This window comes from Herpailurus yagouaroundi, unplaced genomic scaffold, assembly GCF_014898765.1.
Source record: "Herpailurus yagouaroundi ecotype Mexico unplaced genomic scaffold, PumYag 192, whole genome shotgun sequence".
NCBI lineage: Eukaryota > Metazoa > Chordata > Mammalia > Carnivora > Felidae > Herpailurus > Herpailurus yagouaroundi.
The window spans coordinates 7,480,428-7,501,623 of NW_024412423.1; the positions used below are offsets into that span (position 1 = coordinate 7,480,428).

At 36.2% G+C, this 21,196-nt stretch overlaps 1 protein-coding gene across 3 annotated transcripts in view; it reads right to left on the reverse strand.

Moving 5' to 3' along the window:
• Window positions 1-21,196, reverse strand: part of DTWD2 (DTW motif tRNA-uridine aminocarboxypropyltransferase 2) — a 162,103-nt gene that overhangs the window by 46,653 nt on the left and 94,254 nt on the right. The window contains exons 5-6 of one of the 3 annotated variants that reach the window (XR_005781261.1): window positions 13,101-13,229; window positions 7,273-7,492 (exon numbers count right to left, since the gene is read on the reverse strand). Coding sequence is in view for 2 of the 3 variants with exons in the window: in XM_040444290.1 (XP_040300224.1) it covers window positions 7,322-7,492; window positions 13,101-13,229 (300 nt within the window). In the remaining variant the exon portion in view is untranslated. Of the gene's footprint in view, window positions 1-6,517; window positions 7,493-8,400; window positions 8,755-13,100; window positions 13,230-21,196 lie in introns of those variants that run through there. The other 2 variants (XM_040444290.1, XM_040444291.1) reach the window with 2 other exon arrangements.

The window sequence follows — 21,196 nt, forward strand, 5'->3', positions numbered from 1 at the left end:
AAATTACATATAAAAAATGTAATAAGTGATTTTTCACCTTGTAAATAACATATGTGGAGAGAGATGACTAAATGCTATTAGTATGCAAAATCAGTGAGGAGTACAGGGGTAATGACAAAAATCCTGAGGCAGACGTACTTTTAAAAATGTTTCAAGGTTTCTTTAAAAAATTAAAAGTCGAACTACCATACAATCCAGAAATTCCAGTTCTGGGTATTTAACTGCAGAAAGCAACAACACTAATTTGAAAAGATACATGCACCCCTATGTTCACTGCAGCATTATTTGCAATAGCCAAATTACAGAAGCAGCCCAAGGGTCCATCAATGGATGAATGGATAAAGAAGATGTGGAATTATATAATGGAGTACTACTTAGTCATAAAAAAGAATGAACTGTTGCCATTTGCAACAACAACATAAATGGACCTTGAAGATATTATACTAAATGAAATAAGCCAAACAACAAAAGACAAATACCATACGATATCACTTACCTATGGAATCTAAAAAGCAAACCAAACAAAACACAAAGAGAAAAGAATGGTGGTTGCCAGAGGAGAGGGGGCTTGGGAAGTAGGCAAAATGGGTAGCTGTGTTCAAGAGATACAAACTTCCAGTTACAAAATAAGTAAGTCATGGGAATGTAATGTACAGCATAGTGACTATAGTCAATACTGTATTGCATATTTGAATGTTATCAAGAGAGTATATCGTAAAGTTCTCATCACAGGAAAAAAGTTTATAATTTCATACTATAACAAATGATAACTAGGTTTACTGTGATCATCTCATGGTGTACACAAATATCACTCAAATCACTAAAAACACGAGAAACTAATTAATGTTTTATGTCAATTATACTTCAATTAAAATAAGGGAATGAAGAAGAATGTTTTCATTTCTTAACATACCTTTAAATAAGAGTAAACTATAATTTCTTATTCAAAGGCTACATACCTCAGTTTTTTAAAAATTCTTACATTAAGAAGTTTCTTTAAAAAATTCTTATGTTGTTGATTCACGTGAACAATTATTGAAGACTAGTAGGTGATTACATGTTTCTCTAGTGTAGAGAAAGGGAGAGTAAGGGAGTAAGGGAGTAGAGTAAGGGAGACAAGTCAGCAGCAAAGAGTAAGTGCCTGATTTTCTGCACAAATTTCAAAAATAAAATTGTAAGCTGTGAAGACCACTACATGATCTTTTTAAAAAAAACACTTATGCAAGGATACACAAATAATTTGTACACATTAAAAAAAACACAACAGTAGACAGGATAAGAATACTAGAAAAGGAAAGAGGACAGGGAGAGTGAGGAGAAGGGAGAGGAGGAATCTGGGAAGAAGAAAGTATGAAGAGAAAGGAGGGGGAACATGGCAGCTGTAGTCGGTAACACTGGACCATATAACTGAAATCTGCCACAACAGTAGAACTTAAATGTTATCACACACACGATAAAACATTTCTATGTGAGGTGATGGATGTGTTAACTTGATGGAGAGACTCCTTTTACAATGAATATGTATATCATATCATCATGTTGTACATTTTAAATACCTCACAATTTTATTTGTCAATGATTCCTTAATAAAGCTAAAAAAGAAAAAGAAAAAGAAAAAGGAAAGAGAATATATTAAGCAAATCCAGTAAATAAAAATTTGATTGAAAAGTGTTAAGAGGTTGTGATTCATTCTATGCTATGGGACACAATTAAATGCAAAGTTTCATTACATCTAAACCATAGTATTATTTACCTATAAAAAAATCCACTCACACTTATTTTTAAGGACTAAATCTACATAATAAAAGGCCCATTAGATAAAACTTTTGAGTTCACCTAGTCAAATCTAGTTTTTTTACTTAGGGCACCAACATTTACTTCTATACCAATGACAACTGTATCCAAGGGTCAACAATTTACTTTCCTGAAATTCATCAATATTCAATGGAAAGGATTCTTTAATAACACAATCACATTTTTTAAATAGCCAATTTAGGGCAAGTAGGAATAAGTGATGAAGAAACTGAAGAAATTATGAAGAAGTACTCTTCTATATAACTCATTAAGGTGGTAGTGAAGAGCTTGCTCCTTCTAAAATCTTAGGGACAAGCCCTAATGCTACAATAGTCACGGCTAAAGAAAGTTGGGTTTGAAGTCTTAAAATAGGGGGAACATAATTTTTCTTTCTTTTTTTTTTTTAATGTTTATTCATTTCTGAAATACAGACAGAGGCAGAGCATGAACAGAGGAAAGGCAGAGAGAGAGAGGGAGACACAGGATCGGAAGCAGGCTCCAGGCTCTGAGCTGTCAGCACAGAGCCCAATGCGTCGCTCAAACCCACAAACCTTGAGATCATGACCTGAGCCGAAGCGGGACGCCCCAACTGACATCAGACTAACACTAACACTAACAGATTGACACTAACTGACTGAGCCACCCAGACACCCCAGAACATAATTTTTAATATAACTCTCATGTTTTCACCTGAGAAATCTTGCAAGCTAACCTAGGGAAATCTGCCAAGTACTGTGACTTGCTTCATTCAGTATAGCTCTCAACCCTTCATACTCAAGTGCAAGAAAATGAAAATAACACCACTCATTATATGGTGATTTTCAACAACTTACTGTGCTAAATGCATAATCAATCACCTTGTGTATAAAGAAATACTACTTTCTAAATTACGTGGTTCAAGTAACAATTCACAAAACAATCTACCCAACAACAAAGTGTAGTTCAAGTTTGTATGTAAAGACTACTATCAGCTATAAATCCACAAAAAAATGGAACTAGTCCAGGCAAATCAAACAAATAAAAAGCATCTGAACTTAAAAGCCAACTAACACAATAAAAAAGTAACTTTTATATATTTTTTTATTTTTTAAATGCTTATTTTGAGAGCACATATGCACGAGCTGAGGAACAGGCAGAGAGAGAGGGAGAGAGAGAATCCAAAGTGGAGTCTGCACTGCAGTGCAGAACCCTGCGTGGGACTCAATCTCACCAACCATGAGATCATGACCTGAGCCAAAATGAGGAGTCCACACTCAACTGACTGAGCCACCCAAGTGCCCCCCAAAAAGTAACAACTTTTAAAAGCCAGGTCAAATTTTCAGTTAAAATCTTCACATAATTGGGGCGCCTGGGTGGCGCAGTCGGTTAAGCGTCCGACTTCAGCCAGGTCACGATCTCGCGGTCCGTGAGTTCGAGCCCCGCGTCGGGCTCTGGGCTGATGGCTCAGAGCCTGGAGCCTGTTTCCGATTCTGTGTCTCCCTCTCTCTCTGCCCCTCCCCCGTTCATGCTCTGTCTCTCTCTGTCCCAAAAATAAAATAAAAAACGTTGAAAAAAAAATTAAAAAAAAAAAAAATCTTCACATAACACTACACATTATAAGTATTTTTAATAACTAAACCTACTAGTGATAGTTGTTTTTTTTAATGTTTTATTTATTTTTGAGAGAGAAAGAGAGTGCAAGCTGACAGCAATGAGACTGATATGGGGCTCGAACTCACCAACTGTGAGATCGTGACCTGAGCTGAAGTTGGACACTCAACCGACGGAGCTACTGGGGCACTCCAATGGTTTTAAATTTTATCTAAAACTGCCTGATGAGAGCAAGTGACTAAAGAAGTATTGAATACCAGAGAGGAGTAAATGAAATAATCTTGTCAGGAGATCAGTAAGAAATAAAAAATTAATTAAGTAATTTAAGAAGTCAGTAAAATAAGTTGGAAAACTATATAAACTTATTTTAAAAATGCTTATGCATTTCCAAAAATACTAAATTTTAAGCTTTTGTAAGTGTTCAAAAATTACCCTAATTCTGTAGTTAAAAGATAAAGGTAGTAATTATTCTAAAAATCAGTATAAATTAAAATACAATTTAAAGACTTATATGGGTCATATATAGGAATATCTTTTTTAAAAAGGCAATAATAGTGGATAAAAGAAATTTGCAAAATTTAATTTTAATCTGAAAACAATTACTGTAAGACTATTTTAACCCATTTGTTAGGAGACCATTATACATTATTATTACTATTTCTTTTCTATTATACCTAGATAGTCACTTGATAGTAGTGGGTAGCTCAGTTGGTTAAGCAACCAAGTCTTCATTTTGGCTTAGGTCATGATCTAAGTCATGAGATCAAGTTCCACATCGAGCTTATCGTGGATGGAGCCTGCTGAGGATTCTCTTTCTCCATTTCCCTCTGCCCCACCCCCACTCTCTCAAAATAAATAAACATTTTTTTAAATGAGCCAAACTGTGTTTTAATTTTTTAAAAAGTCAATAATACAGGATAGAAATCTAACTTTTGTTTAATATTTTAAAATATTTTCTACATAGTTTCCCCAAACATTTACTATCATTCTGACCAGCATTAAAGCTTTTAAGAAGGGCTTAATCTAGGCCAACAATAAAAATAAATAAATAAGAATGAAAATGGTCAGAAATAACCACTCATATATCACACATGCACATGTATTTATAACAAGATTACTTTTAGGTCGCACATTTAGTTTTTCCTTACAACTTGATACTGGATACAAAAAACTCTAGAAGTCATAAATAAAGAAAACAAAGTCCCCTCTCCTTGCCAATATGGGTATACGACTGCAGTAGATTTAAGTTAGATACAAATATATATTACATACATGTCTCTACTAGTATATAAAATGTCAGTAAATATTTTTCCCAAAAGGGTGGGGAAAATTTGCTCTCTGAAATTGAAAGTTTTTGTTCATGAAAAAATATTTAAATAGCCCCAGTTAGAAAAATATGTTGTTGAAATTATAGTTATATTCTATTTCAGTTGTTTCCATATGACTAGTTTATGACACTCAATAAGCCTTTTTGATGAATAAAATAAAAATATGTGCTGTGCCAAAATTCCATGCAGCTTTTTCAAAATTAGGGCTACTACACAAAGCAATCTACAGATTCATTGCAATCCATATCAAAATTCCACAGGCATTTTTCAAAGATATAGAACAAACAATCCTGAAATTCGTAAGGAGCCACAAAAGACCCCAAAAGCCAAAGCAATCCTGAGAAAGAAAAACAAAGGGGGAAGCATCATACTCCCTGATTTCAAACTGTACTACAAAGCTATAGTTATCAAAATAGTATGGTATTGGCATAAAAAAAGACACAGAGATCCATCAAACAGAATAGAGTCCAGAAATAAACCCACACATGTATGCTCAATTAATCTATAACAAAGGAGGCAAGAACATTTAACAGGAAAAGGACAGTCTCTTCAATAAATGACGTTGGGAAAACTGAAGAGCCACACACAAAAGAATGAAACTGGACTGCTATCTTATGCCACTCACAAAATTAATTCAACATGGATTAAAGATGAGTGTAAAATGTGAAATCCATAAAACTAGAAAGAAAACAAAGGTGGTAAGCTCCTTGACATCAGCCTTGGCAATGATTTTTTAAATCAGGCACCAAAGGCAAATACAAAAAAACAAAACTAAACAAGTGAGGCCACATCAAACTAAAAAGTTTCTGCACAACAAAGAAAAGCATCAATAAAGTGAAAAGGCAACCCCCAGGATGTGAGAAAATATTCGTATGTCAGATATTGATAATAAGTTAATAACAAAAATAAAGGACTCCTACAACTCAACAGCAAACACACACACACACACACACACACACACACACACACACACAATTTGAATAAAAAGGGGGCAAAAAAATGGGCAGAGGAAGTGAACAGACTCTTTTCTAAAGAAGACATACAGATGGGCCATCAGGCATATGAGAAGATGCTCAATATTATTCATCATTAGGAAATGCAAATCAAAACCCCAAAGAACTGCCTCTTCACACCTGTTTGAATGGCTATAATGAAAAAGACAAGAAATAAAAAGGGACACAGATATAGAGAAAAGGGAACTATCATGCACTGTTGGTGGGAATGTAAATTGGTGCAGCCACCATGAAAAAAGGTATAGAGGTTCCTCAAAAAGTAAAAAATAGAATACCATAAGATCCAGTAATTCCATTTCTGAATATTTATCCAAAGAAAACAAAAAGACTAACTTCAAAAGATGCACCTGTGTTAACTGCAGCATTATCTACAATAGCTAAGACATGGAAATAACCTAAATAGACATCGACGGATGAATAAAGAAAATGTGGTGTGTATATAGACAGTGGAATATCATTCAGCCATAAAAAAGAATGACATCTTGCTATTTGCAACAACAGGGATGGACCTAGAGGGCATAATGGTAAGTGAAATAAGTCACACAGAGAAAGGTAATTATCATTTGATATCACTCATGTGGAATCTTAAAAAAAAGAAAAGGAAAGGAAAAAAAAAAACCACAAGCTCACAGATACAGAGAACAGGCTGGTGGCTGTGGGGTGGGCAAAATGGGTGAATGGGGTCAAAAGTCACAAACTTCCAGTTATAAAATAAATACCTCATGGGGATGTACTATAAAGCATGGTGACTGTAGTTAATAATTCTGCAAAATTACAAATACCATATATTAAAAAGTTGCTAAGAAAGTTTATCTTAAAAGTTCTTATCAGAAGAAAAAAATGTTTTAAGTACGTATGAGGGATGTTAGGTAGACTTATCATACAGTGATTATTTTTGCAATGTATATAAATATCAAATCATTATGGTGAATACCTGAAACTAATATAATCTTACATTCCAAGTATACCCTAATACAACAAAACTGGGGCAATTAATAGTAACACTTAAATCATAATAGCTGAGTTCAAGTTTAGTACCTAAGTAATTTATTTAGTTCCCTTATTCTGCTATATTATTCTATGAAAAAAATAAATTCAATCTAAACTACTTGGTGATCATTATTACTTCAAACTATAAAGTTTATGTACAATATTGCATATTGACATAAGTATCCTCTATTATATACACCTAATTATCTATTAACATTCATGAAAACAATACTGTCCCAATCAGGTACAATAATTTCTTTCCATTTTACATAAAAAAAACAAAAAACAAAAAAACAAAAAAAACTTCTAACCTCGCTCAACAACTAATTTCAAACACATTCCAAACTATGAACCTGGAAAAATGTATTAGAGGCACATTTTTTTGTTTTTAAACAAACTCAGTATGAAACCTTGGTTTTTACTGGGTCAGCGAAATTTTTTTGTGTTTGCTTTTTTATGGCTATTTGGTTGACTTCCTTCTGCTGGGCAAGTTTAGCATGCAACTCTCACTCTAGACAACCAAAAACCCACAGACTTAAATTTTCTGAAAACTTCACCTGGTTTTATCAGCGGAAGACACCATAACTAGCACCACGAACAACAGTACTAAATTTTAACACTGTTCATTAACAGTTCCATTTTCCTGAGCTTGCGTTTGTTCTTTGGCATTGGCTTAGGATATAATCCATTTTTCAGAAGGTGTTCCTTGCTGAGGCGAATTTGAGCACCATGCTGCAGCTGGAAAGAGCACAAAGCTTGAAGAGGGCGAAGCAAAGTCTGTGAAGATAAAAAAAGATAGGGTCTGTAACAAATCATCATATTCTATTTAGCTTTTTCTTCAGAAACAGGGATTATTATGTTTATTTTTATTATTATTGGCTTTTTACCATGAAAAGTAACAGGCACTCTACTAAATATAAATATATGACATCCAAATATACAATTTCTTTTAACTCATACCTTACATACTGCTAAGGAGTTCCAGTAAAAAGACACAAATAGTTAATTTCCCATACAGATACTAAAGTCCAAATCTACATTTATACATTAATACATTCAAACACCTCAAGAAACTGTTGCCATTATAACATTTAAATCTGTAACAAATAGAGTAAAAGAGACCTTTAGACACAAATTAGTTAATTTGGTTTCAATCACAGACTGATGCAAGCTTCCTGTTACCTGTAACAATCAGATGAAGGTTCACAGGTTTACGAATTCTCTCACAATGGTCCAAGGACTACACACAAGTTAGAAGATACCCAAACCTGGGGTTTTTCTGACTGTATCTGTACTTGTCTACATTCAAATACCTACAGAACCAGCCATATAACATAAACATTTAAGCCGGGTGGACCCACACGATAACAAATATGGTAGAAGTTAAAAAACAACTAGAGCAAATGCCCTACCTAAAGTTTTTCAAGGTCAAAAATAAAAATAATTTAAAAAAACACACACACACACACAACAACAACAAAAAAACCCCACTATGTCATGCATTTAAAACATTTTGAGTCAGATGCTTTCCTGGGGCCTGAGACCCCTGATTTAAATCTTCCAAATAACAATAGCAAACGTGACAAGGAAACTGTTTGTTTGTTTGTTTGTTTGTTTGTTTGTTTGTTTTTTAGAAATAAAAGGAACAAAGAAAAAAAACTGATAGATGTAGTTGCAAAAATGTCACAATGTCTATGTGAAAATCTATTCCCTTTCACATACAAGGTAAGTGGCAGCAAAGAGCTTAAAGGTTTTAATTTTACAATGAACTCAGACATCGTGGCAGTCACTGGTGGTTGCTTCTCCACACTCATTCTTTTCTTCCTTATCATTCCAAATGTCATTCAAGGTGCCAATGTATCCAGCTAGTAATACTAACTGGCTAATGACACAGTCCATATAAGGAAAGGTAAGTTGAGGTCCTTGGGTGGGACTTCCAGAAACACTCTTTAAAATGGGACAGACTCAGCAGGCAGGGGCTTTTATGCTTTCTTCTTGCCTGGAACAGGACTGTTAGAGGTGGGATAACCATCATGTGACTACAATGCAATAAAGACAAAGATTAAAGTCAAATACATACGATGATGGGCAGAAAGAAAGAAGAAATCCCCAGCCCTGGACTGCTCACCTCACATTACTTATTTACAGGAGAAAAAGAAGCCTCTATATACATGGTTCAATCCCCACAATAAAGGCTCTGTTACATGCAATCAAATTGACATACCCCAATAGGTAAGAGATAAACATCATGGACAAGTTCTGCAGGACATTATCTTGGAAAGCCCCATCTGTATGTTATCATAATTTCCTTTAATGTCTTCATTTCTTCAAATAAGAGAGGGAATGTGGAAATGACTATATATTTCCTTCCTGAGTAAACATAGTGGACTGACTGGATTCTGAAACATCATCCCTAGAAAACATACCTAGGACATTATACAGATGGAGACAACTGAAGGAAGGTTCTATTGCTATTTAAGACATTCATTAGATTCTTAATGGACAGAACGCTAATATTCCTATTGTTAAGGGCCTTCAACTTTTATCTCCTGAAGATAAGACTCTACCAATTCTCTGAGGTAATTAAGAGAATGATTTTTGGAGACAGATCTGGATTAGACCCGTACTCCATCTGTGTGATCGTCAATACTTCGGTTCACAAATAGACCGACCCTCCTTCTTGCTACACAGTCAGACTACATTTTCCAAACGCCCTTTGATGTTAGGTATGGCCATTATGACTTGCTCTGGTTAAGGAAACGCGAGCACAAATAACATGTGTCACCTCTGGGCAGTAGCTAGAAAAGCACGTACAATTCACCACCTCCCTTTATGCTTTCCTTGATGAAAGGAGAATGACCTATCTACACAGTGCCTCCATCAGCCCGGGCCCCTAAGCAACTGCAGCGAGCAAAAGTCATCCCGCTAATCTCCCAAAGACAGTGAGAGAGAGGCACAAACCACTGTTGTGTTGTGCCATTCTGATTTTGTAGTGTTAGGTTACTGCAGCTGCATCTGGCCTGTCTTGACTGATGTAATCACTTGCTGGCTAGGTGTTCCCGGATAAGCCACATAAACCTCTCCTTTCCTCATTTTCTTCATCTATAAAATGAGGAAAACATTGTCAACCTTACGACATCATTATTAGGTTAGTTACACTAAGAGGACTAAGAGGATGCATTGAACATGTTCGGCACACTGCATGATAATAAGCGATACTGCTTCTGTATAAACTAACAACATTATATCTGAGGCAACGTGAAGCTATATATTTGTTCAGAGGAACAAAGAAATAAGTTTGTTTCTAAAAATTTATTTGGGGAAAAATCAGTGTTTTTTAAACCCTTTTGTCTGCAGGTATAAAGTGACAGTTCTGAACGGCCCATGATTACCAACTACTGGCACTTAGACTGTGCACAAAGCTTTTACCACATCTAGCTATAAAGGTTCATAAGCAGAAACGGTTCTATTATTTAAAAAATACCCAAGCTTGAGCTTTCCAAGGTGTGAAAAGCCCTGGTAAATTTTATAGTAACTGAATGAAAATCACCAATCTTTAATTCAAAACTTTTGTCAATTTATGGGGAAGAACAGGGGTGTGGTGGGGGGGTGGGGCGGGCAAGAAAGAACAAAGGGGTTAATTCTTCTGGAGTGCCTGGTGTCAGGCGATTAACAAAAATTACTCCATCCAATTCTCACACCAATAGTAGAGGTAACTCTTTCTGGTGTATTATAGATAAGCAAACAAGCACAGGAGATTATATGAACTGCCCACTGGCACAAAGTGGTGATGGTAAGTGATGAAGGTTTAATTCAAACCTGCTTCAAAGCTCACACTGTGCTACTCACAGTGTGTGAAAAACTGCTCAGGAAGAAAGGACAAGGATGAATCAGCAGACTAAGAAGGCTATTCCATGCCAAGCTCTTTATTTTGAGGAGCCTTATCTACCTCCATAGAATAAAGCTAGCTGAAGAATTACCACTCTCCCCCACTGTATTGGTGTTTCATTAGGAGACCCCTTAGAAAAAGGTTACCAAGGAAAAAAAACGTGTGTCGTATCTTTCCTCCCCAGAAAGGAGAGAAAACACCTAAGTTCAGAACAGCTGGTAATTGTATTTCCCAGGGGAATGAAATGGTATTTTGTTTAAATTGTAGCTAGATGTGAACAGGCTGGACTTGGGATTCTCCACCGAGAAAGCTAATTTTTGGTCAGCTGGAATAATAAGCAATGTGGGATGGTCCATTATGCATTTCTTCAGCTCATGCTCCAGCCAATAATCTTATCAGCACCTTCCAAATCCCACGTCTGATTGCCAAACATCCTTTTTCTACTCCTGGTCACTAAAGTATGACTACTCCTGGTGACCAAAGCAAACAGAATGTGAACTTCAGGACCTCACCATGACTTTGGGATTTCATATTCAGCTTGATCCACAGAAAACAATAACAAAAGCTGAAGAGACGACAGATCCTGTCATCCTTCTGTATCTTGAACTTAGCCTGTTATCAGACATTATACTCAGAACATAAGATAAGCTTCCCTGCTGCAACGGTACACTGACTAATACCAGAATCATATATCTTATGAAACTGGGAAGGGTGGAGCAGTAGCAGGACAAACGCCATCCCAAACCCTAGCCCTGCTGTATTACAATGTTATGAAATCCACCACCACTAAGAACATTAAAGCTTGTTTAGAACTTAAGTAAAGATCTGATACCAATTGTAGAAATAAGACATACAAATCCACAGACAATTCTTTTCAGAACCCAGAGAAGGAGAGGGAATAAAGTTTCAAATCCAAAGCCAAAGAATATTACATTTTTCCCCTCAAGATTTGAGCTTTTAATGGGTCCTTGGTCTGATGTTGGCTGATCTCGAGTTTTACATCAACAAAAAGGAAACTACAAAGATTGTGCAGAAAGCAAGTTTAAACAATAGTGCAAGTTTATTGTGCAGAAAGCAAGTTTAAACAATAGTGTAAAATAAGCTGTAAAATAAGATACCTAGAAACAGTATATTATCTGTGTTCAAGAAGGTATAAACAAAACAGAGAAAGGACTATAGAGGTGTATTAAACGCTATGTCAATGGTTAGGTACATGGGAGCAGATGGCAAGGTTACAGTGGAGGGAGAAAGTCAGGGAACACTCTCTGCTCATTTGGAATAAAGATCTAGGGCCCCTCATGATTTTTTTTTCCTCAAAGGAGAGAGAACAGTGAAAGAGAAATTGCCTAGACCCAGTACAAAGTCTACTTACACAGATCACATAGGAAAAAAAACTACTCAAGAAAGCCTACTTCTTTCAAAAGAAGGAAAGCCTCCAACTCTGCAGAGCATTTTTCATAGCTTAGGGTAGGGAAGAGGGAAAAAGCAATTCAAGGCTTGCTTCTGGCATTCTTTCACACTCTGTGTTCTGGGGGTCTTTTGTTCTTTTTCTTGGTAACCAATTCAGTTACTGTGACCTGAGCTTTTATCCATCAATGAAATTTCCTCAATGAGTAAGGCACATTCTTATAATAATAGTAACCATAGTGTATAATGAGAGAGAGAGAAAGAAGGCAGGAATAAGTACTATGTGTGTGTGTGCTCGTCAGAAGGGAGAGTTATAAAACTCCATTTAGTTACGCTCATTATCCTCTGACTTATCTTCTCAAGTTGTATTTATCGAAAACCTTCCTTCGGTGATTAAAAAACCCTAACAATTTTTTATTTTGCTATTCTTTCTTCTTTGGCCTTAAGTGCAGTTTCCTACACACTCCAAAAGACTAAGACGTTTGTGGGCTCATTGAACGTTATTCTTTACTGATGATTAATTATATATGAAATCATCAGGCTTTCATGGAAATTAAATAAAATGATGATTGCAGGTTATAACCTTTTCATATTCTGCAGGTGTTTTTTCTCAAAAACTTGTCTTTTTATGCTCTCAGCAAGTAGTTAATAAGATACACAGAAAGTTGGTACATTCTCAAAAGCACTAATGAAAAAAAAAAGTTGTTGTAAAACGTTCTTTTAATTAAAAAGAAAAAAAGTTGTGTACAAGAAAACACAAAATCCTAAAAGAGAAATACAAAATAATAAAAGAAAAATCTAACAGAAAAACTGTATTTAATGTGCTACTTAAAGGCAATTTAGCTTATTATAAATGCTGTTTACACAGCTTAGAATGAATATTTAAATAACGCAATCTGGATGCTGAACTAACACAGAAAAACACCAGCGGGGGAAAGAAGGTTATAACAGTACACAAAATTCTATTACAGATACACTCTATTTGACACTGGAGCTGCAAATTTCATAGGTTATGCATTTCTAAATTTCTAGATAAAATCTAACCAAACTGCTTACTTTCAAAAACAATATAACCTTCCAAAGACATACCTCCTGTATATAATCATTTTTCTCCAAAATGGAAAGAGCAGCAGCTGCACATTCCAGGGTAGAAAGGCACCTATTAGTCGGTTGTGTCCGAATTACATACTGACTAGAAACGCTAGTTTTTAACTGCACCTGAAACCAAAACACAGAAAAACAGAATGTAAGTTTTGTTTTAAATTTAAAATTATACAGTCTGTGGGGGTGCCTGGGTGTCTCAGTCGGTTGAGCGTCTGACTTCAGCTTGGGTCACGATCTCGCAGTTCAAGAGTTCAAGCCCCACATCGGGCTCTGTGCTGAAAGCTTAGAGCCTGGAGCCTGCTTCGGATTCTGTGTCTCCCCCTCTCTCTGCCCCTTCCCTGCTTATGCTGTCTCTCTCTCTCATAAATAAATAAACTTAAAAAAAATTATAAAGTCTGTGTTTTAAATACTAGTTCACTTCCTTCCAAAATCGCCAGTTTAAAAATATTAAATGTATTAATATCTTCTATACATAATATCCTCTAGTTATTGTTATTGTTAAATACTCAGAGTACAGTTACACATATATCTCACAATGAAAATATAACCAGAGTATATGCAAATTACTACAAATCATAAATTAAAAGACTAATAACCCCTTCCCAGGAGGCACAAGTGCGAAGACACCGCACCAAAGAAAATATAAGAAAGGCAAATAGGTACATATAAAAGCGCTCAACACAAAGCGCCTGGGTGGCTCAGTCGGTTGAGCAGCCGACTTCAGCTCAGGTCATAAACTCACGGTTTATGGGTTCAAGCCCCATGTTCGCTTGGTGCTGACAGCTCACAGCCTGGAGCCTACTTCAGATTCTGTGTCTCCCTCTCTCTCTGCCCCTCCCCTGCTCATGCTCATGCTCTCTCTGGGTCTCTCAATAATAAATTATTAAAAAAAATTTTTTTAAGTGCTCAACACGACTAAATGCAAATTAAAATCACAATGAGATAACTCTTCACACTTGCTAGAACAGTTAAAATCAAAACGACTACCACCACCAAATGGAGAGAATATGGAGCAAATGAAACCCTCATGCACTGTGGTAGAAGTGAAAACGATTTAATCACTTTGGAGAATTGACAACTGGGTTTTTTATTGTATGGTTTAGTCTTCCATTGTTTCTTAATATAGACTGACAGGGGTATGCCTGTATGGGGGTGAGTGTGTATAAAGAGATGTGTGTGCCCACACACACACACACACACACACACACACACACACACACAGGTGACTGACACCTGATGACTGACAGTCAGAAATGGGAAAAGCAATAGAAAACCAAATGTCAACATTCTGGCCTTTTGATTCCTATTTTAATTAAATGAAACTCAAGTAATCTCACACTCATAAAACCATATTCCTAGCCACACTGTGAAAAGAATCACACTTAAGATGTGTGAGTAGGTAAGAATTTAAGTTTTTACTCATTAAATATGTAAACATGTGGAATGAGGGGGTGGTGTCTAACTCTTACCACGTAGTCACTTAATAAAATCAGGTGTTGTCTCTCATTTTCTGGTATCTCTGAAGTTCTAACAGTCTCTCATTCCTTTACAGCATTAAAACTGTCCTGTCTCTGGACCCTTGTCCCTCAGTCCTCTTCCTCCCTTGTTTCTCTGAATGCATTTTGTCCCAAGAATTCTCTACAACTTGTATCCTTTCTCTCCTCAGAAGGGGTAAGATAAGGAGGACAGGAAGAGAAGGGGAAGGGAAGGGAAGGGAGAGGGAGAGGAGTAAAGTGGGCATCATAAAAGATTCATTACAGGGGAACCCGGGGGCTTCACTCAGTTAAGTGGTGAAGTGTCCGACTTCAGCTCAGGTCATGATCTCATGGTTCATGAATTCGAGCCCCACATCGGACTCTCTGCTGTCACTGAAGAGCCCACTATGGATCCTCTGTTCTCCTCTCTTTCTCCTGCCCTGCTCGCTCACATGCTCTCTTTCTCTCAAGAAATTTACACACATACATAGTAAATAATAAAAGATTCACTACGGAATGTGTTTAATTTTGGAAAACATTCTTTAAAACATATTTAATAACATTTTAGTTAAAATCACTCTGCATTTCTACCAACGTAAAAAGATGGAAAACGGAGGGAGGGAAGAGATGGAGAAAAATGGTTGAGAAACTGCAATGATCAAAGAAAGCCCATGATTAAATAACTGTAAGAATAATTCATAATGCTGATTAACTGTAATTACCAACTGCTTTGATATGTCATCAGGTCAACTAGAAAACCGAGCACAGCCAACTACTGCTTTCAATATTCAGTTCCATCACTGGAGAAATTTATAATAAACATCTGATTACAACAAAATCGTTGGGAAACATGAAAAATTCACAGTGATTTTTGTTTATTGGAACAAATTTGATTTTTAAAAAATAAGTTTGGAAAAACCAAAATTAAAAAATATAAAAATAAATTAAGAAGAAGTTTTTTATTTCAGTGAGTAGCTTTACTTCTTACCATGGCCCACATGACTGCATGAAAACTCAGAATCTGAAATTTATCAAGTGTTAGAAGACTTCAAAATGTCCTTCACAAATTATCTCTCCAGGAATTATCCAGTAACCGGATATATTAAGAGTAAATAACTAAAGTCTGTACTATGATTAACAGACATGTTATATAGCATGTTAATGGGATCTTCTCACAATGTCTATTATGCACATGTGCTATATCACCTTCATCACATTTGATATGAGTGGGAACAAAAAGAAATCCTGTCAATCCATCTTCTTGAGAAGTCATAGGCACAATAATAATTTGTCAGAAAGTGACTTGCCTTTTTTTTCCTTAACTTTTTTTTATTCTTTATTTTTGAGAGACAGAGAGACAGACCATGAGCAGGGGAGGAGCAGAGAGAGACACAGAATCCGAAGCAGGCTCCAGGCTCTAAACTGTTAGCACAGAGTCCATTGCAAGGCTCAAACCCACAGTCCGTGAGATCATGACGTGAGCTGAAGTTGGAAGCTCAACGAACTGAACCACACAGGTGCCCCAGAAAGTGACCTGTCTTCTTAAATAAAAGTTCAGAAATCCGAGGCAAAATTTACAATTCTCAGAAAAGAAAAAATTAAAATTGGATGAAAGTATGAGGCTCTATGGAAAGACCAGGATTTTTATATCAAACCTGACAATAGCTAACCACTTAGTTTCAATAAGGTCATTTTGCTTCTCAGTTCCTCTTCATCGACAAAAATCAGATACATGGACCTGAGGGTGTAAAACCTAATCCTAAGATTACATATAATATATATTATTAACTATAATTATATATTAATTACATATCACAATACAATTAATTATATATTAATAATTTCAAGTTATAATATAATATGATTGTTGTAATATTGATATATCATATTATATAGAAACTTAATTTCCAAATATCAGAAGCCATGCTGATTCAAAGAACACTACAGTAATTTTGATCTTTTTGGAACTTGGTTCTCCAAGGGTTTAGACTGTTTGAGTACTCTTGCTGTAACTTCTTGAGGAACAGGAAAATCAGTGCTGGGTTTAGAATTCTACTGGTATGGATTCTAAGCCTATACTGTAACTCCCATTTTAGAAACACCCAACTCTTCCAGTTCTAGATCCTGCATTCAGTCTTTGCCAATGATTCCCTGAATTGCCTAAAATTTGAATTCCTGGAAACACTTGTTGTTATAATGCCTTCCTTTCTTCTCTAACATTAAATCTTCAATATATATTTAATATATAAGAATACCAGATAACATACCTAGGAATAAATCTAACCAAAGAGGTGAAAAATCTATACACTGAAAACTATAGAAAGCTTATAAACTGAAGAAGACACAAAAAAATGGAAAAAGATTCCATGCTCCTGGATAAGAAGAACAAATAGTTAAAATGTCAATACTACCCAAAGCAATCTACATATTCAATGCAGTACCTATCAAAATAACACCAGCATTCTTCACAGAACTAGAACAAACAATCCTAAAATTTGTATGGAACCAGAAAAGACCCCGAATAGCCAAAGCAATCTTGAAAAAGAAAACCAAAGCAGGAGACATCACAATCCCAGACTTCAAGCTATACTACAAAGCTGTAATCATCAAGACAGTATGGTACTGGCACAAGAATAGATAATCAATGGAACAGAATAGAGAACCCAGAAATGGACCCACAAATGCATGGCCAACTAATCTCTGAAAAAGCAGGAAAGAATATCCAATGGAATAAACACAGTCTCTTCAGCAAATGATGCTGGGAAAACTGGACAGAGACATGCAGAAAAATGAACCTGGACCACTTTCTTACATCATACACAAAAAATGAACTCAAAATGGATGAAAGACTTCAATGTAAGACAGGAAGCCATCAAAATCCTTGAGGAGAAAGCAGGCAAAAACCTCTTTGATTTTGGCCGCAGCAACTTCTTACTCAACACATCTCCAGAGGCAAGGGAAACAAAAGCAAAAATGAACTGTTGGGACTTCATCAAAATAAAAGCTTCTGCACAGCAAAAGGAACAATCAGCAAAACTAAAAGGCAACCAACAGAATGGGAGAAGATATTTGCAAACAACATATCAGATAAAGGGTTAGTATCTAAAATCTATAAAGAACTGATCAAACTCAACACCCAAAAAACAAATGATCCAGTGAAGAAATGGGCAAAAGAAATGAATAGACACTTCTCCAAAGAAGACATCCAGATGGCCAATCGACACATGAAAAAAAATGCTCAACATCACTCATCATCAGGGAAATACAAACCAAAACCACAATGAGATACCAACTCACACCTGTCAGAATAGCTAACATTAACAACTCCGGCAACAAGAGATGTTGATGAGGATGTGGAGAAAGAAGATCTCTTTTGCACTGCTGGTGGGAGTGCAAACTGGTGCAGCCACTCTGGAAAACAGTATGAAGGATTGTCAAAAAATTAAAAATAGAACTACCCTACAACCCAGCAATTGCACTACTAGGCATTTATCCACGGGCTACAGGTGTGCTGTTTTGAAGGGACACATCCACCCCCATGTTTATAGCAGCAATATCGACAATAGCCAAAGTATGGAAAGAGCCCACATGTCCATCGATGGATGAATGGATAAAGAAGATGTGTATATATATATACAATGGAGTATTACTTGGCAATCAAAAAGAATGAAATCTTGCCACTTGCAACTACGTGGACGGAACTGGAGGATATTATGCTAAGTTAAATTAGTCAGAGAAAGACAAATATCATATGACTTCACTCATATGAGGACTTTAAGACACGGAACAGATGAACACAAGGGAAGGGAAGCAAAAATAATATAAAAACAGGGAGGGGGACAAAACATAAGAGACTCATAAATATGGAGAACAAACAGAGGGTTACTGGAGGGGTTGTGGGTGGGGGTGGGATAAATGGGTAAAGGGCATTAAGGAATCTATTCCTGAAATCATTTTTGCACTACATGCTAAGTAAATGGATGTAAATTTAAAAAATAAAATTTAATAAAATTTAAAAAATAAAAAAAAATAAAGGAATAGCAGATAACAGGAGCACCTGGATAGTAAGTTAAGCATCCAGCTCTTGATTTATAGGCGCAGGTCGTGATCTCATGGTTCGTGAGATCAAGCCCTGCATCGGGGTCTGCACTGACAACACAGAACTTGCTTGGGACTCTCTGTCTCCTTTTCTCTCAGTCCCACACCCCTCCCTTTCCCTTTCTCTCTCTCTCTCTCTCTCAAAATAAATAAATTTAAAAATAAAACAAAAAAGAAATGCAAGATAATAGTTTGATGGCTATGATCACTGTTCAGATGCCTTCAAAAAGGGCTTTTTCAAATGTCTCCTTCCTAAGTACATCTTTAGCTTGATATAAATGTCTTATGTCATTAAAAGTCTGGGTGACATAACATGTGCAGTGGTTTAGTCATTGCTTTCAGGGCCACAAAATAAGTACGTTATCCAAGGAAATAACATGCCATGGCATCTCTGAATAATAAAACATACGCATTTTTAAAATAACTTACTATTATATTAGTTAATTCTTTTATCAAACAAAACACACTAAAATAAGACCTCAAAATTAAATTTTAATTCATACCTCCCATCCCCACAAATGTTATATTTTTATAATTTGATGGCAATTATTTGTTATCTGTGCTCAGGCGACTTTAAGGCAAGCGTCATTACTCCATAAAACTATTGTGCTTCTCAATTATTAAGAGTCACAAAACTTTCTAATCACTTGATCAGCTTGCTTACAGGTTTCTAGGAAAAGCAATCTACTTCCCAGGCATTCTGAAACAACTCTAGTCTGGAAAAGGCTGAAATAAACTCCCTTTTAATAGCATCCTGAAGTCTTCACCACTGGAAGACACACATAAAAACCCTCCTTTCTGCAGCAGCCTTTCTTCTATGACTTTCCACAAGCAAGATTCATCATCTGAGCCTACGAGCAAACCTCTGAGAGGCAGAACATCTTTTCTCCTAGCCTCAATCTTTCAATCCCTTTCATTCCTTTCATTCCCTTAGTTTAATTCAACAATACGATCTAACAGTTGGAAGAGCCCAACTTTGGCATCAGACAGTTGCCAGATCTGACACAGACTGACCCACGTATGTTCAAAGTTTTACGCGCTTACTGGACACTAAGTGCCCTTCCAGATAATGTACTCATATTGTCTCTTTTAAGACTCACAAACACCCTGTGAAGTAAGTACTACTATGATCTCCATTGTACAGAGGAGGAAACTGAAGTGCAGAGGGTGAAGTTAAGTAAGTCAAAGTTCTAAAATCAGTCGTGGTGAAGCAGATACGTGAATCTATAAAACCTTATTCAGGAGTGGAACTCTTATCACCAGGCTAATAATTAAAGGCTAGGCGAACCTCAACACGTGAAACAAAAACAACAAAGCTATTCTGTAAAGCAAGACTAAGGCACCCCCTCAAGAATTTTAGGGTTCTTCTGAACATCGTTTTAACAACACTGATATAGAAGGAAGCATCCTCTACCCAAGAGTGAAAAGTACTCATAAACATCAGTGTCCATGTCTTACTCCAGCCCTGCTGCACTCTGAAGCCTGCAAAACTTTTTCATAGGGTAGAGATTTCAGGACTAATGTTGAAACTCAGGAAAACTGATAAAAATAAAATTAAAATAGGCATTAGTTATAGATAAAATGGTAATATTAGTGCTACTTCCTAAAATACATGATTATTTGTCTTTTTCTAGGATGGCTTGAGGAATTTCATCCTACAACATAACTTCTACGGGAAAAATCTGTTTCCAAAACAACAACAACAAAAAACTTATAGATTTGGTTTAAAACTTAGCACTTTCTTATACATCAAAATGAGAAATAAAGTTACGTGCTAATTCTCCAACATACAAAAACTTTCATGTTAACCTGGAGAACTGCCCTCTAGTGGAGCTTATTAACATTTAAGTCTACAGGGTTCTAAAAGATATTTGTCTTAGGGTCAAGTGTTGAATAAAGTTTCCTATCTTTTCTCAGATAAAGCAATGATGGAAATGGCAGTTTACAGTAAAAAGAGTAGGGCACCTGGGTGGCTCAGTCAGTTGAGCGTCCAACTTCAGCTCAGGTCATGACCTCAAGCTGTGAGTTCGAGCTGTGAGTTCAAGACCCACATCAGGCTTACTGCTGTCAGTACAGACACTTCAGACCTTCTGTCCGTCTCTCTCTCACCACCCCTCCCTGCTCTCTCGCTCTCTCTCTCTCAAAAATAAACATTAAAAAAAAATTGTCCAACTTAAATATGCTTACAGATATGCATTCTTTCATATTAGCTTTATATCAGTTTATATCCTTTATCAAGAAACTTAAATTAGAAACTTATTTAGGATATGAGAAATTGATGAACCAACTAGTCTTATCTAAATAATAATAGTCAACTTTCTAATGTCTTGCTAGTCAAACATTTCTCACCAAAGATAAATTTCATTTAAGAATTAGCAGCTCTGGGGCACCTGGGTGGCTCAGTCAGTTGAGCATCCGACTCTTGATTTCAGCTCAGGTCATGATCTCACGGTTCATGGGTTTGAGCCCTGCATAGGGCTCTGTGCTGACAGTGCAGAGCCTGCTTGG